Consider the following 18500-nt stretch of genomic DNA (forward strand, 5'->3'; position numbering starts at 1 on the left):
AACAGTCATTCAAAAACTGTTAAAGAAAATGGGAAGAATAAGAAATTATATATAATAATCAGGACTGTCAATCTATTCAAAATGTGATCAAATTAATTACATGACATGTCGATTAATGAACTGAATAATTGCATACAACAATATTAGCTAAGAAAATCCCACGAATGAAGATAATTCAAAGACATTAGCCTAAATTACTGTGGCAGATGAGCTGTTAATCACTATTAAATCACATAAAAGACATTATAAGTGTCTTTTGAAGTAAATATATTGTTTGTTTCATTTCCATCATTAAACACAGACTACCTACAGGCCACAAGCGAGTGTGAAAACCAACCACCAACTCTAAGAGTGTGATATATGGTGCACAGAATCACTGTGAGGAACTGCTAAATGCCTGTCTTTAATCTGAGAGGACCTCTCCTGAGAAACATCTATTCTGGCCATGAACACCCAGTTAAGTTTTCTCACAGCGCTAATGTGGATGCTAATTCAACACAGCGCTAACTGCAGCACAACAGGCCTACTTTACAAGAATTAAATTAAACCCTCCTCCCTAGTGTCATAATCATCTTCATAAACATGGAATGATGCAGACAATGAACTTCAAAGACACTAAATAATAGCAACACCTCCGCTCTTCGTTATGAAGCACTTCATCTTTTTCACCCTGCTATTATTTGCTGCTGTATTACGTATTTGTCATAAACTGTCAATAAAATATGTCAATATAATAAATGTGATTTGTTCACACATATTGGGTTAGTTACTTGTAATAATGCACTGTTAACACTATAGTAAACAAATATATCAAATATGCAAGGACACTTTATTTAAAATTACCCCATTATGTTTATGTTTAAATGATTCTCCAACCACCTATAAAAACTCATAAAACATAATCTTACATATATGTTTTTAATATATTATTATTATTAGTAGTAGTAGTAGTAGTAGTAGTAGTAGTAGTAGTAGTAGTACTTAAATATATGTACATTATTGTAACAAAAAATATTTGTCACCACATATTTGTGTATTTCACCACAGTTTTTTTTTTTTGTTTTTTTTTTTTTTATTCTACTATAGGAAAGTGACAGTGGAGAAGAAATCAGCTCATAAACACAGATTATAGAACTTTCCAGAGGCTATGGACCATTAGGTTTACTGTGCAATAAACTCCAGATAATCTACAATCAGAGCTATTTTCTGATTCACTCTCTTCAGCTACTCAGATGCAGCATTATGAGGGAGGACTGGTCTGTTTCTCTCTCCTGATACAGAATGTGAAAAATGAGAAAGCTGAAGAGAAGATCTTTAGTAAGATAGTAAGATTTAGTAAGTGGTTTTAGTAAAATGTGGTCCGTTCTTCGCGTAAAAAGCATATGACTCCAGAATATATACACTACTTTTTATGATGTTTTTATCATTTTGATCCCTTGGTCGCCCCTGACTTTCATTATAGAAAAATGAGCAGCATAAGCAATCTTCTAAGCATCTCCTTTTGTGATCTGCTTTAGAAAGAATGAAATAACATGCAAGTTTACATTCATCCAAGACAATTTTGAGTGTATGTATTTCAGTGGCAACAAAGAGAATCTAACAGAGGATTTGCTAATCTAGATATTATTCAACAAGAACAAGTCTACTAAGGACTTCTTAATCCACACTAGACACAGAGACCAACACTGTATAAACACAAATAATGCATCAAAACAAATTTCTAGACAGGTCTGTTTGTGTGCATGTGTTTGTGCCAATTGGCAGACATAAATAACCTTAGGCAGGCTTTCATTTTCTCGTCCTTCTCCAAAGTAATGTCAGAACATGTGCTGGATTTGCTTCTAATTAAAACATGACCGTCAAAGAGGTGCCAGCAATTGTTTACCGTTATTGAAATTAGCTGCCCCAGCCTTCCATGGGACTTCCTGTAAGAAGCATAATTATCCAACACAAGTAGTACATTTTGAAGACACGATTCTAAAGCTATGAAGTTACACTGGCACAGTGAATACCCCAATCAAGTCGTCCCAAACAATTTGCTGCTTTGCATTCCCATCAGCCTATTCCTCAGAAGTCCCTTCAAAGTGAAAAGCCCCTCATCCTCACATTTCAAGGCAACTTAGAACGATGCAATATAATCAACCTTTCTTTCTTCTGTTCAGTTTTCATCATGCCATTCTGAGTTTATAACCACTTCAACATTTTCAAAACCAACACAATTTAGTTATTATTAAATCAGCTATAGTTCTCCAAACCTATTAAAAATTATGAATAAACTCTTATAAATCAGAAGCAATTAACAAATTTTGTTTTTGTAAGATCCCTGCATATTTTGCTCAGCCAACATGTAATAATAATAATAATAATAATAATAATAATAATAATAATAAACCCTTTTAGTGCTGAAAACAGGTATGCTGTTTAATATTTTTGTAGAGCCTTTTTTCAGGATTATTTGATTAATACAATGTTCAAATGAACATCATTTATTTCAAATTAAAATATTTTGTAACAAATGTATTAATTATTTCTTTTGATCAATTAAATGCTACCTTAATAAAAGTATTAATTTCTATAAATAGACATCTTTTGTAACATTATACATGTTTTTACTGTCTCTTTTGATCAATTTAATATGTTCTTAATTTCCATTAAAAAATTCTGACCACAAACTTTTTAATAGTAGAGTCTATTTACAAGAAAAGCAGGGGGAAATAAAATGTAAGCCTGAATCTTTTAACACCCCAGCAGATTTCACAACGTACTTTTGCTAGCAAGTACCTCAAGATTTATTTATTTTTAAACAACGTCGTTTCATAACTTACTGAAAAACCAATTGTGCAATGCATTTTACGGCATTTTTTTTTTACAATGCTACCATTTTGATGTTAAATTAAATTTGTCTATACATATAATAAATACATCTATACAGTTATACAGTAGATATTCAACTATGGTTGCAGATGTACGGTCCGTTTGCCTATAGTAGCAGCTGCTAATAAGGGGGTTACCACGCATCTGCCATCTTGGAACGGCCAAGTTGTTGTCACTCATTGTAAAAATCTATGAGTTTTATAATATGTTACCACACTGTGCAGTCTTTGGTTGTAAAAAAAAAAAAAAAAAAAAAAAAAAAAAAAAAAAAAAAACAATTATAATAATTCCTGAAGAAATAGGATAACCTTTCACAGTGTGGTTGGTTTGGTTTGAGTTTTATATGTATACAATATTATAGTTTTGAAACTATATGGTAAAGTTTTAATGCATAAGTTTATCACTGATTTAGATATTCATATTGTCTATAACTACTTTTTTAGACATAGCCAACTAGCTTTTGAGTGTTCACGGACTGGCTCTGACCATTCCAATATGGCCGATGACTTATGCATAGTGGGCCATAGAAAAGCTACTATTGTGGATCTATACACTGCATATCGTCTTCTAGGACTTTTGCATCTGCCAAGTCCAAACATTTAGAAAGAAACCATGCACACCTGTATTACTGATTAGAGTTCTGAATCAAATCCCTAACCCTAAGTATAAGCATAATTTCGCCTTATAGCAAATGCAGCTAATTAGCATTCGATTAACTGGATTGGCAGCAACAGATGCAATGAACATCAAATCAAGTACCGGAGGGTCAGATGCCAGATTTCACTTCAGACTGAGACTCTAGTGAGATCACAGGAGACAGATCAAATGCCACATGTGGCATAAACCAGCATGTGAGGCAGCAGCCTGGCTTTCAAAACCATTAATCGCTTTAATATTTATTGTTCAACTGGATTTGTGTTAATTGACTGGGGCTTTGGAATCCGTTAAATCTGGGTAAATCAGAGCTGCCACAGCAGTGGCTGTGGCACAAAAGAGAAACTCATTATGTTCTTAATTAAGCTGAAATTCAAAAGCTGTGTGAGATAATGTTTTGTAAGTACAGAAAGAAAGAGCAATGTCTGTGTGAGAAAGAAAACAATAAAATGATAGCAAGGCCTCTATGCATGGCTGGATTTGAGAACAAATTCAGTTTGTTAAATTGTGCTAACCTTTTATGTATGAATATACATATTCATTTTGAAATATATCAATTTGTTAAGGTCTATGTTCACATAAAGCCATTATGTTCTATATTTTAATAACATAATTATATAATTAAATCAAATCTGTTGTCATTGTTGTTGTTGTTGTTGAAATTAAAGACTAGCCAATGCAACTTTTTTCACATGTCATTTCTATTCTTACAGTGTATATACATATCCCTGATTTTTCACACCAACAAAATAATTTTATGCATCCTACTCCATCACAAGCAATTACATGGTTAGCTGTTTTACTATTTGCACTTGCCGTATTTTACCTGCTAATGGCAATTTTGAGTTAAGAGCCACATTAGAAAGATAATTCATGGATTTAACGCGAGTTCAACAATTTGCACGAGTAGATTACATACAAAGTCAATGCAAAGATGCGATCAGACTATGGATCAGACACATCCTCGCGCGGGTCTAGAAACGCGATGCCCCACGTTTGGCGTGTATGCCCCATAATACTAGTCTTGTTGATCATTATAATAGCATACGTTTTCTGTAAAGATATGAATCAAAACAACTCACCTGTTGAGTAAAACACAAATGAGATCGGCATCTCTTTCTAGTTTAAGCTTGTCGTGAAGCTACTTCCGCATTTGTCCACAACATTGTTGTCATGTTGTTTCTATGTCAGTAAAGGCGGTCACAAAGGGTAATTATCGTCATTGACAGGCGACTGGACTGCTCAATGTCACTGTTTAGAATGGGAATTTTCTCATGATTTACAAGTAGTTGAAAGCATTAGAGATATTGTTAGTAATCAGCTGGACAAAATATATAACACTAGCCTAGTGGTTTTTGGATATTTTACTGAAAATATCTTACAAATTGTACCTTTAATACTTTTGTTGATAATTTGTATTCTTATTTTCAGGATTGATGAACAGAAAGTTCCAAAGAACAACATTTATTTGAAATAGAGATCTTTTGTAAAATTATAAATGTCTTCACTGTCAGTTTTGATTAATTGACTTTTGTCCTTGCTGAATAAAATAATTATATTACAATTTTATTTCTAAAAATAAAAAATAAAAAAAATAAAAAACATACTAACCCCAATTTTTGGACAGTAGTGTATATTTAGTATTAATAATAATCAATGATAAAAATAAAATGAAATAAAAATTAGTTCAGAGTAAAATGTATTAGGCAGTTTGACGTGTTTGAAAAAAAAAAAAAAAAACATGACATTACCGTGAGGAAAAAACCATCATCCAAAAAAAACCATGGCTAACAGTCAGATTCAGCCATACATTTATGATCCAGAATCAGATCCCAAGGCTGAAATTGAACAAGAGCAGCAGCAGCAACGACTACAGCAGGAAGTCTCTTTGTGGTATGTAAGTTATTGGAACTGTTTATATTTGCTTAGCGGTTTTGGAAAATGACAAAGTTCCACATTTTTTTATTTTATTCTTTTAAAGGTTTACATGTGGGAAGTGCAGTCTGATGTCAACTGAGGCGGAAAACATTTGCTGCCAAGAAATAGAACCGGTTATAGTTAAGTCTTGAAATGCATTATGTGGCCAGGTAAACACATGTATTTAAATACACACACACCATACATCGCATGTTGTTTACTTGATATGCTTACGCGCCGATAGCTAAGTTAACAACACAGAGATATTTGAAGCAGTTTTACTCACCGCCTGCGGTTCCAACTCACGATCGTGACCCTTTTTCGTTGGGACTGCATTATCCTTAAGTAATAAACGATATGCAAATCCGGCGTCAAACTGGGCCTTGTTTGTAAAACAACCATCTTCGAAATGCAGGAAACAAACAAAAACACTTGCACAACTCCGTTGATGCTCTGTAAAAATAAACTCCATCCACTGGTCCCTTAATGCTGGGTTTTTGGGTAATTTGTGCAGGGTTGTCTTGCCCTTGCAACCGAAAACACACTTTGGTGACATTTCTCTCTCTCGCTCTGCTCAGTGAATGTCTCTGCTCTGGTCTACGGGCACACGCGCGCTCTTCCGGGAGAAGTGCCCTTAGGACCCATATAAGGAAATTCCGCACCATCTAACGTAACACAGACCCATACTCAAAAAAAACTTTCAGAAACTTGTGACAAACCGGAAGGAGTATTTTTGTTCCAAAAATACTCCTTCAAACGTACAACTTAATTTTTGAAACTTTGTCCATGTTTAGCATGGGAATCCAACTCTTTAACAGTGTAAAAAACTCAGTATAGGAATAATTGGTGACAAGAGCCATGAAGAAGTCGCTCTGTTCTTCTCTAGCCCTTCACCAATCCCTGTTCTTTATGACTTATCAAGACTGGTTAATACAAGTAACATTGATTGCATTCTGTTATATATCCCAATCATATACATGTCTTTAGATAAGACAAAATTGAAGTATTATAATGTAAAATTAACAAATAAAATGTTTAGGTTAGCTGGCATTACATATTATTCACCTCTCAGCATAGTGTTGAAGTGAGTGTCATTACTTATTTTATTTTCCATCTTCAAATCAGTTTCTGCACCTGTAGATGTTGATCTATACATTAATCAGAAGACACAAATATTTGATTAGTGAAGACAGAAATGAGAATTACATTCAGTACCCTTGGAAACCACTTAGAACTGTATCAAGTTTTAATGATCTGCCAGAGTGGATACATATATATTTTTTATATTATAAAATACAATTATATAATTATTAAACATATTAATGGTTAGATTATTATTATTATTATTATTATTATTATTATTATTATTATTATATTTGAAACTACAAAGATGAAGAATATATATTTAGATACACTTTTGGGTCTGAGTTTAATTCTAAGAAATAAATGAGATCTTTACTGAGTGGTTCTGGTGTTGTTGTCAGGCAAAATACCTTGAATGTGTTTTATATATTTTTTGATAAGAGTAGGAGTAGTATTATCTTGCTAGTACCCCCATACCAAACACACACACAAACAAGCCCCTTTCACACTGCACGTCGGACCCGGCAAATTACCGGAATATTGCAGGGTTCTAGGGATGGCCAAATGGATCCTGAAATATCGATATATCGATACTGATGCAAGTATCTAAAGTTTTGATACTCAAATAAAAAATATAGATATTAAAGTGTTTTTTTTATTTACCAGTTATTTTGTTTATTAAACAAAATTTATTATGAACTCAATTGCACAAATTTAACAGGTTAGCAAATAATTGTGTGGAACGGATTTTCATGCTCATCTCTACACACACAAATATTACAAGGCAGAATCAATCAATTACAGAGAGCGTTCACTCACTTCTGACAGTGCATTTAAATAGAGCAGTGTTTCCCAAGAGTTTAGCCTATAATAAGAAAGTATTTGTTTTTGGAAAAGGCAGCCCAGAACAATGCAGAAAAAAAAGCTATATGTTTGAGTTATTTCACAATAAACTTATTGAAATTTTACCCTAGTTTGTGAAGTACATTTATTTAAATTTCAGTGTTAAAAGTTAATATTGCTCATGTTCTATTCTGTATTGTTAATAAAGATCATACACTCTCCTAATAATACGGTTGCATTTTATGCATGGAACAGCCTATTACTGGCAGTCCCTAATGACTGCCAATGAACATAGTTTAACTATAGTATTTGTAGATTTCCTTGGTTACCACTACAGTAAACATATTTTAACCATGTATAAACAAAAATATAACCTACTAAGTTGAAGTGTATTGAATGTTAAAATGCATTTCAAATATGAAGTAGGTATAATTACCCATTGTACTTATAATAATTAAATAAATGTCATAATCTAAATTTCATAAAGTTCAGTTTAGAAGTATTGTATCGATATCGACGATACTGGCCATTAAAAGTATTGGTATCGCATCGAAAACAAAATATGTGGTATCGCTCATCATTACTGGGTTCACTCAGTAGCCCAATCTAATGCCTTGTCGTAGTGATGACGCACGTTATCGCGCGACTCTTTTACCAGATGTTTTGAAGGAAGATCAACGTTCATGAGGAAAAAATATGTGCAAACTGTAATGAAGCAGAGTTAATTTATCACTTTCTGCGCTGATGCTGAGATCGTTCGCGAGCTTAAATGAAAGTATAACGTGCCTAACGTTTTCAACTTGTATACTATGTCACGTACTGAGGTCATGTGTCGTTACGGGACCTTTACGGGTTTTGTGTGAAAGCACGCACACATTCCGGATAATCACTTGCAGTGTGAAAGTGCATAATCTACCGACCCGGGAACAATTGCCGGGACACATTACCTGTGTATTTGCTGGAATCGCAGTGTGAAAGGGGCTACAGAGAAAGAGAGAGAGAGAGAGATCTGATGAATTGGTCTGGCTGGGTTTGGTAATGTCATTGTGGCCATGTCACACCAGGGAGAAGCAGCACTGACAACATATTCACACACACACAAAAGAAAACAGCTTACTTCAAACAATTCATGGCCTGATCTGATAGAGTCTCTGTCTCTCATTAATAATACAGCTTCAGCACAGTTTCACCTTGCCAGGAGGAAAGTGTTTCATCATGGTGGGGGGTGCTAAAGGAGGACACAGGGGAGCAGAACTGTGTTTGCATTTGAGAATGTGAGAGGACACAGACAAGTTCTCCAAAGCACTGGTCGACAGCTTGAATGTGACTTCATTATATCAAGTTTAGGTTATTTATGTATAACTTAATTGTATATTAATGATTTCATTTGGCACTATAAAATATTTTACATGGATCTTTTAGACATCACTCACATTCTCTGATAAGCAGGCAATAATGGACCATTGTTCACCAAAAAAACAAATATTCTGTCAACAATCTCTCATGTCATCCTTCTACCAAAGTTTCCGTTTTTTTTTTCTTCTATGGAACACAAATTAAAATATTTTTTAAAAATGTTCTGCTATATATATATAACACGGTGGGTAGAGATTCGTGTGTTTGTGGGATGCGGGAGAATAGTTAGGGTGTGCTCACACTGGGCAATCTTAACCGTGCCGGAGCACGTTTGACCCCCAAAGCCTATTTCGTTTGATTAGTGTGATCTTTCCATTTAGCAGTCCCTGGCTCAGTTGTAAGAGGTGGGAAATAGTGCGGTTCACTTATATATATATGTCAGTAAGTGTGTGCACTTACCTGCCGGAATGCAGATCTTCTGATACGTGCAGCATGATTGCGTGAATATTTCTGAGCATCAAAAGCGTATATGTGATAAACCGTCTTGGATAAAAATGTTCATAACGTTGCTGCAGTCCTCAATAAGTTACCATTTAAATTATCATTCAGAATTAGCTATTATAATTTTGATGCATCATGAGCATGTATGTAATGCCTAATCATGCTGTCTAGGTAGGCCACACTCTAGGGTCTGGAAAAGCTCTAGAGTTCTGTGTTACTGTGTTTCTCATTCCACTGGAATTCCCTTTCTCCCTAATCACTTCACACAGCTGCCACTTTTAAACACATGCTCATTTATTACAGGTCACCAACACAAAAGGAGACATTTAAAAGGACAAAGAAGCAAAGCCGGTATGGCGCATGAAGATCATCACAATGTTATGAGTGAGATAGGAAAGTCTTAATAACTGATACTGTCAAAAAAATATGCATTACTGGAAAACAAGACGAGTTATGGAGCTCTTAGACCTTGAACCCAGCATATGCGCAATAATAACAATAGCGTTTCTCTTAGCAAGGAAATCATTGGAGCTATGATACTTTCATTGAAACTATAGATAGTATGGTGCATTTCTATAATGCTGGGATACATAGGAAAAAGAGAAACATCCACAGGCATTTATACTTTGAGGGGAATGGTCTGGGTTGTGGTAAACCTCCATGTGCTGATGGTTTGATTCATTTACTGCCTCTGCCTGGAATAAAGTTTCCGTGCACAGAGATCAGTGAGCTAAAATACTCTACCTCCTTAAAACTAGTTCTTTGTCTTTTGCAGAGTAGCTGAAGCAGCAAAAGTACACATCTTACTTGCTGGCAAAGAAAGGGAGGTTGGCGAGATCCAATAGCACCACATTACTTGTTTGTAAGAGCAAGTTCAGATATGATGGATAATACCTGAAAAGTGTAGTGAACAAGCTTGGGCTTGTACCATACAACAACAAAAGACCCTTATCATCTCAGTCATCTCAGACACTAGAAATGTAAGAACAAGTTCAAAATCTCAAACAAGACCTTTATTGTGTCATTCCATCAAATAGAATTACAACAGGGATGAGATGCATCTTTTGGAATAGCCCCAAAACGAACAAAAGTACAAAGAAAGAATAAAAAAGGAAAGAAGAATATAACAGAAAAGCCCAACAAATGTAGATACATCTCCCATAGCTGTTCAGTCAGAGGCAAACCAGTCACATAGTTTTAGCATGGTACATATAGGACCAAACTTCTTATCTGCCATGACACTGACATGAGTAATGACAAATGTCCATTACAGTTTCTAAAACATATGCACAGTTTCTCCCTGGCCACAATACAGTCACACTCTCACTGAGAGCAAGATACATTTCAGAAAAAAGTATTTTCTGTCTTGAGTACACTGAAAAATTCTCCATTGGAGACCAGTAGTAGTGTGTCCTCCATCACCTGTAATATTGCCTTCCAGAATATCAATATTGACATTAAGTTCATTACTAGATGAATTAAATACAACAACATGTTCAATACATGGTTCCCGGCTCTGGGTGAGTCTATTTGAACATGGGTGGCTCAGTAGTAAATATCCAAATTGGTTTCACTTATATTTACAGCAGTTAAAGATTCCAGGTCACATCACACCACTGGCACGTCCACCGATTCTTTTGTGACACTGAGGAAGGCACTCATTTCCCGTTTGCTCAAGAAGCTGTATGGCTGCCCCGTGTGCTCTTTCTCTGCCTGTATCAGATTTTATAATTTCTATATACGAGTACAAAACTGAGGGAAACTGGTAAGTTTAAACAACGTGAAGAAGAACATGACTGAAAATAAATGGTAACCAACCAGAGTAGTCCATTAATAATTAAATATTACAAGATGATACGCCAATTTACAAACCACGTTATTGTCTCTTTCACATACAAGAGTTAATGTACCCCAGTTTCATTGGGGGGAGTCCTAGATTGGTAATACATGTCCATCAGCCAAAAAAATGGAAGAGAATATAGCTTACAGCATCAACAGCAACAATACAGAATGGATAATGGTCAAAAAGACAGTTGGTCTAAACTTACGACACCAGAAATAAACCATAATAAACTCAATTGCCTTTTACCAAAAAAAAAAAAAAAAAGGTACAAGAGCAAGTGTTTTCCCCATTGTTTTCCCCCTCCTTTTAGTCAAGTTGGACACCAATTCCCACAATCTCACATTAAATGTCCTAACTTTAGGAGAAACAGGTGAGAAGTAAAGAGTCCGTTTGCACAAAAATTCTTAAACATTCTTTCATCATTTACTCACCCTCATGCCCTTCCAAACCTTCTTAAATCACATATTAACATATTTTAAATGAAACCTGAGAGATTTTTGTCCCTCCATTGAAAGTTATTTCCATCAAAACTTAGAGATCGTAAAAAGAAATCCAAATGAATTGAGTGGTTTAAGCCAATTCTTCTGAAAAGACTTAAATACTTCATGACATGGTTTCATTTAGACTTTTATTCACATATAAACAGAGGCCAATGCACATAAATACAGAACATCAAATGTGACAAATAGAAGCTCAACGAACCTCATTAGTCAAGCAAGCACATTTTATGATGTCTAAATGAACATTTTTAAATACCAGAGTGTAACACTGGTGTACACTGGAAAAGTGAAATTACGGTGTTTGTATTTTTATATTGGACCTAATCGATGGTTTCCAGTTCTGGTTTGGCTAAAAGCAAATAACTATCCCCAAAGATACAAAATAAACTAGTTAGCCTAGATAGTACATCAATGTGTCAATGTGCAGAATACATATTAGCTTTACTGACTGCAGAAATGTTTGTGGGTTTTAATATTTTCTTCTGTGTTTCTGTGCATATTTTAAAGAGACATTACAATAAATGTCTTCTGAAGATATCTTTATTTAAAGTAAGTAAACTAAATTAAACAAAATGTATATGGTGTTTATAATAATAATTTGACTTGTTAGGAATGTAAATTGTTGTCTTTAGGAAAGTAAGAAAAAGTAATACATTTGGCTGTAACTATTTTTTTATTTTTATTTTTATTTTTGGGACTTTCAGTGGAAGGAAAACAAAACACTCAGGGTTCATTAAAAATATCCTAATTTGGGTTTGAACATAAGTATGTTTGGAGCGACATGACAGAATAAATGGTGACAGGATGTTCATTTTTTGGTTAAATTATCTGGTGTATATCTGGTTACATTCTGATTTATTGGAATAGAAAAGATGGAATAGATTTTGGAATAGTTCAGAGGCACTTTGGTTGATCAGTTTTCTTTAACATCCAATAAGTCTCCATCCTTAATTCCTGAAGTACTGTGCTGGTAGGAGAATCTGGCTCTCTAGAACTGCGTTGTTACACTACCGTATTCCTATGCCGGTACGGTGGAGGCGGCAGAACTGTTCCCGGTCTCTTGTTAAACTCAGAAATATACTCAGGGCTGTCAGCCACGGCGATGCGACTTCGGATGCTGTGGCTGTAGAGAGGTTTGCTTTTGCACACTTGCGTTGGGTCTTGAGGGTTTGGCTGAGTCACTTTGGGTGGTAGACTATGCTGCCAGTAGTCAGGATAATCAAAGTTCTTCTGTGACTTCCTGTCGACCATTACAGTCCCAGTATGACCTGCTTGAAGCATGTTACCTGGATAGACAAGGTGGCCGGGAAGGCCGGATATACTTTTACTAGTGACTGCAGATTTTACTGCTTGAGCCAAATGGGTTGAAGAGCCAGACTGACTTGCAAGACAAGGTTGGATCTGTTGGCTGACAAGGGAGATTTGGGTTAACAAGGAGGGATTGCCAGACATGCTAGAGGAATTGGATTCGGCACCATGTGGCGACTGGGAATGCTGGCCATTTTGGCTCATCGATCTAGTTTGGGGGGGTTGAACAGGTGGAACAGCGAAATGAACATGTGTTCCCTGGCCATGGTGGTGGGCTTTCCAAGTTTGTGTTGAGAGGATAACGTGGCTACTTGCGGTGTTGGCTGCTGTTGTCATCCGTAGTGGGTTTGTACCACTAATGTTATTGTATGTGTTTAGGTATAGGGGTTCGTTGATATACTCATCTTCTCCCTTGGGTTTCCTATCAGGGGTGCTGTGGTAACCCGGGTTGTCCAGTGCATTAATATTTTCATTTTTCCGTTGGTTTACAAAAGGATTCTCCTCAACAGGACTAAGATGGTCTATAGACACAAAAGAAAAATGAAAATAGAATGACAAAAGCTCTATACTGTATACAGAATAATTGTCACTAATAATTGTAGTAGGGGAGACTTGTATCTTTATTTTTTATTTTTTTTTCATGTCATTACATTTACCTTCATAACTCACAGACTACTTAAAATGCACTAGTCATCTTGTGATCCAAGAAAAAAATATGTGACCCTGGACCACAAAACTTAAGTTGCTGGGGTAAAAAAAAAAAAAAAAAAAATCATTGTATGGGTCAATATTATCCATTTTTCTATTATGCCAAAAATTATTAGGATATTAAGTAAAGATCATGTTCCATGAAGATATTTTGTAAATGTCCTACCATAAATATATCAAAACATAATTTCTGATTCTGTTTTTTTTTTATGTTTTTTTTTTTTTTTTTTTTTTTTTTGCACCCTCAGATCCCAGATTTTCACATAGTTGTATATCGGCCAAATATTGTCCTATCCTACCAAACCACGATACATCAATGGAAAGCTTATTTCAGAATTTCGAAAAATTGATACTTATAGGGTCACATATAGGTGCACTAACTAATAACACAATTTATATATTTTCACTAATAAGGACAAGACTATAATATTAAATTAAATGCAAGAAGTCAGAGTGTTACAATTGTAACACTGAAAAATAAGACATATTAGCCCACTACATCTACTGCTGTAGTATCTATCTATAATTTCTAAGTCAAAGTGTAGGCTTTTCCATCTAATGTTTATATTTTATGTCAGTGTTATTTAAATTAATCACATTTTTAAATAGTTTGTTAAAAATAAAAATTTTAGGGAAAACAAATCACAAGTAACATTATAAGTAACTAGTAAAGTAATTCATTACTTTTTAATTTACAAGAAAATATGAGAGTTACTTTTTCAAATAAGTAATGTCAGTTACTTTATTTTCCCATTTATTGACTGACTGCTCCACTGTGCTCATGTCTTTGCTGCTGAACTTATATGGTCCAATTTAACCAACACTAACAATCAAAAATGACTTTAGAAATGTTTGAAATGTTAAGCTTATCTTAACTTATTCAACATGAATCATCTTTAATTGAGCACTCATGGATCAGTGCATTTACAAACATTATAATTCTTAGTTATATTAGACACATACAGAACTATCCAAGAAATGCATTTTTGGAGAGAAGAAAGAAACATTGTGGCCTACATTTGTACGCATCTCCTGACCTACATTTAACATCACATTTACATCCCTTTTTTCAGGAAATGAATGAACATTACTGTTCGCATATTAAATGAGCATACACATCTCTAGTTGAGAACTTCAGTCTTAGTTTATTCTGAATAGTCTGATTACATGTGCACAGGAATATTCATGTGAACATCTTCAGAATAAAGGCCAAAAAGAACTTGAAACTTGATTGAAAATTATGTAAATATGGTCACCAAAAGTAGCAACACTACTCAGCTACAATTTTCATTAAGGTAATAGCTGTTTTTAATACATTGTAGCATTACCAGTAAGATGTTTGTTTACTCAAATAGCAGTGCAGCATCATAGCAAGCTACATTCTAGTTTTTGTCACATTATATTGATTAATAAGTGTTTCAAATCTGCAGTCTAAGGCAATAATAAATCTGTTAATAGAGTAACAATAATAAGTTTGTTAATAAGTGTACTTCTTCAAACAGAGCATTTCAATTAAACTACATATTAAGCTAATAATACATGTATAATTTTATTTAGCAAGGATTTATTAAATTGATCAAAATACTTATAGATTGTTGCAAAGATTTCTCTTGTTAAGTAAATACTGTTCTTTTCTACTTTCTATTCATCAAAGATCCTGAAGATATCATGGTTTTCATAAACATTAAGCAGCACAGTTTGATGTTTTCAAAATTGATAGATATAATCTTGAGATTTCTGAACAATCATGTGAAAATGAAAACTGGAGTAAAGGCTGCTAAAAATCCAGCTTTACCACCACAGGAATAAATTACATTTAAAACCTTTTTTTTATTTTTATTTTTATTTTTTTTATTACTGTATTTTTAAATCAAATGAATGCAATTGGTAACGATAAAAAGAAAAAAGAAAAAAAAAAGTTTTAAAACATTAACCACATTTTACTGACCTCAAACTTTTGAATAGTTATACACTGTAATTAAATGGCTTCAGCTATAGTTTTGCTACCACTGTTTGTGCTAGTGACATAAAGCCTCCTGTCAGTAGTTTAACTACTGATACTAGCATAAAAACCATAAAAAAACTGTGAGTAGCCCACTTGTAGTTAACCACCCACAATTCATTGGCACTCTTTAGTTTAAGGCCTTTGAGGTGAAGGATGAGACCATTAACTGCTGACAAAATTTGTAATGGAGGAACTCAGAATCTATTGATTTTGCAACCTACTCAACCCACCACACTGGGTTAATGTTTTACTCCAGACACCCTTTTGTTTTAAACTGTCTGAGTTTGAAATTAAATGACTGCAATATTATCGACCAAAGAATGTGAAATAAGTCTTTCAGAGGTGATTTACAACAAAATAATTCATGTATACCCAGAAGCAACATTCACATGCCCCCTCATAATTTTGAGTCAAGTTGAATGCAATTCCTCAAAAAGACATTTAAAAGACTTTTTTTTTTTTTTTTTTTTTACCTGAGGATGACTTGTTCATAGGGCTCATGTACCCATCTCCATCAGTGGTCTTTGGATTCCTATCTCCGAGAAAGACAGTTGGGTCAGCGCTATAGCGTTGGCCATCGCAGTCGTCTCCTGAGCTGGACACGGGCTGTTTCTTCAAACTCCCATTACACTGTTGTTCCTCAAGGGTGTCATGACCCATACCTTGTGTGCTACCAGGGAGGAATATGCCACTCACTGATCCAGAAGTTTCACGGGAACAAGCCCCCATCCCGTCTTCTGGGCTAAAAACTCTCTCATGACACCTCAGTTGTGTCTATATAGGGAAACAAAAAAGTTTGGATGAATCATCCACCTTAGGTGTCTAAATCCAAGTCTTATAATTATACTTTTCAATTACAAATAAAAAGGCGGTTGAAAATTGTAGGGAGTGTCACTGCTAGAAAACAAAATTGTGTACTAAAACCAGAATAGATAGGACAGGCTGTCTTAGTGCATGTGGAAATATGTGTTTCAGGGGAAAACAATTGCAAAATTAGTTAGTACTTCCAAAATAAGTGTATCAAGGTTTGGCTGGTTAGTATGAGAGTAATGGAAGCCAAAATTATTTTCCCTGAATGATTAAGTAACCATTTTAATTCAAGGAATAGTTCAATTAAGATTTGCAGAAATTTTAATCACCCTCAGAGTTTGTTTCGTCTTTGATATAGATTTAGAGAAATTTAGCATTACATCATTATCTCAATAATGGATCCTCTGCAGTCAATGGGTGCCATCAGAATAAGATTCCAAACTACTGACTAAAGCTTCACAATAATTCACACAACTCCAGTCTTGGACCAGCATGAACTTCAGTTACAGTGAATATCATGCTGGTCCAGGCTGGTTTGTGCTGGTCTAGCTGGTGAACCACCATAGTCCTGCTGTTCTCAAGTCAAATCGAGCTGGTGAAGCAGCATAGTCTTGCAGAGCTGAGTGTGAGTCGGCTAGTTGTCTGTATATAAGCAGTGTCTTTGGGGACAAGCTTGCATAGTTCTATATTTAATGTGTTATTGATGTAAAAAAAAAATGCAAACAAACACAAACATTTAGATATATTAAAACAAAGAAAAATGGCAATTAACAGCATAATCACAAGTAGTTTGTCAAATAACAGGGGTTCCCTATCGATATTTCACTTGTACTGCGTCTGCTAAGACGTTTTGGGGAAAACTCCTTTTTCTCCAAATACTGAAGCTTTTCAATTACGAAATCTAACTGCATGGCCATTGGTTCGTGCAGTGAAAAACAAAAATATTAAAAGGCTTTACCTTTAAACATTTTTATTTATTTATTCACTTAATTATATTTTACTTGCACTTCAATCAAGGTATACATTTTATCAGGTCATGAAAAAAAATAAAATAAATTGTAAACAAAGCAAAGAGCTATTCTTACCTTACTGGTATCCATTGGTGGTCTTGATGTGTGTGAAGAGGTAGTGATATTAAAGGTCTGAGGAACCAAGTACTCCTCAGCGTCCATCAGGTCATCCAGCTCCTCCTCGTCCAGAATATTCTGGAAGAACTTACTGTGGCTGGGGCTGGGCAGCTTCATGCGGTCATCCCCCTGAAAGCAGAAACGACACCATCACTCTCTGCAATCACCTTGAGTTTCACGGGTGGTGTAGGACAAAAGTATTGATTTTCAAGGTGAGTCACAATACAAAAATAGTTGTATTCTCACCTGTATGACGAGGTATCTCTGAGGGTCTCGTGCCATGCGGCTGAACTCTGCAGCAAGTTCTTTAAAACGAGGCCGACTGTCAGCATCAATCATCCAGCCTAGAGACGAAGACAGTAAGAAATGCCAGTAGTAACTTCAATTTATCAATTACACAGTTTTTAAAGACACTGCAATGTAGTTACTCAAATTAAATTTTATTTTGACTGACTGAGAGATAGATTCCTCATACGGAATCTCTCCAGGGTCTTCAGATTCCCAGCTACATGTTGGTGCTTTTTTTTTCTCTCTCTTCAGTTCACCTCACTCATTTTTATAGGGTTGAGGTCAGGGAACTGGGATGGCCATGGCAGAAGCTTCATGATGGAAGATCCAACCATTGGCCCATTATAAGATATTTTAAAAGAGACAGTCAGGTTTAGATTTTTTATCTGTTGGTATTTGATTAAATTCAGGATGCAATGTATCTGAACAAAGATGTCCAGGACCTCCAGCAGAAAAATAGGCCAGTAAAAATCCAGCCATTTATTTCACCATGGGTATGGGGTACTTTTTAACCCTATTTGAAATTATCTGGTGGGTTTGTTGCCAAAAACCTTTTTATTTATTTTTATTTATTTTCTTCATCATACCATAGAAGCCAGCCAGCCATTTGAAAGGCAATATGCTTCAGAAATATTTTTCTTTGGGCCGGGACTTTAACGCGTTAATTGAGATTAATTAATTAC

General features: G+C 34.9%; 1 protein-coding gene across 1 annotated transcript in view; it reads right to left on the reverse strand.

Moving 5' to 3' along the window:
- Nucleotides 1-10219: 10219 nt before the first annotated feature.
- The window catches only part of LOC127990397 (receptor tyrosine-protein kinase erbB-4-like), a 217992-nt gene continuing 209711 nt past the window's right edge, over nucleotides 10220-18500 (reverse strand). The window contains exons 24-27 of the mRNA XM_052591497.1: nucleotides 17776-17873; nucleotides 17488-17658; nucleotides 16066-16366; nucleotides 10220-13400 (exon numbers count right to left, since the gene is read on the reverse strand). Of these exons, the coding sequence (XP_052447457.1) occupies nucleotides 12574-13400; nucleotides 16066-16366; nucleotides 17488-17658; nucleotides 17776-17873 (1397 nt within the window). The 3' untranslated portion in view covers nucleotides 10220-12573. The remainder of the gene's footprint in view (nucleotides 13401-16065; nucleotides 16367-17487; nucleotides 17659-17775; nucleotides 17874-18500) is intronic.

This window comes from Carassius gibelio, chromosome A1, assembly GCF_023724105.1.
Source record: "Carassius gibelio isolate Cgi1373 ecotype wild population from Czech Republic chromosome A1, carGib1.2-hapl.c, whole genome shotgun sequence".
Lineage (NCBI taxonomy): Eukaryota > Metazoa > Chordata > Actinopteri > Cypriniformes > Cyprinidae > Carassius > Carassius gibelio.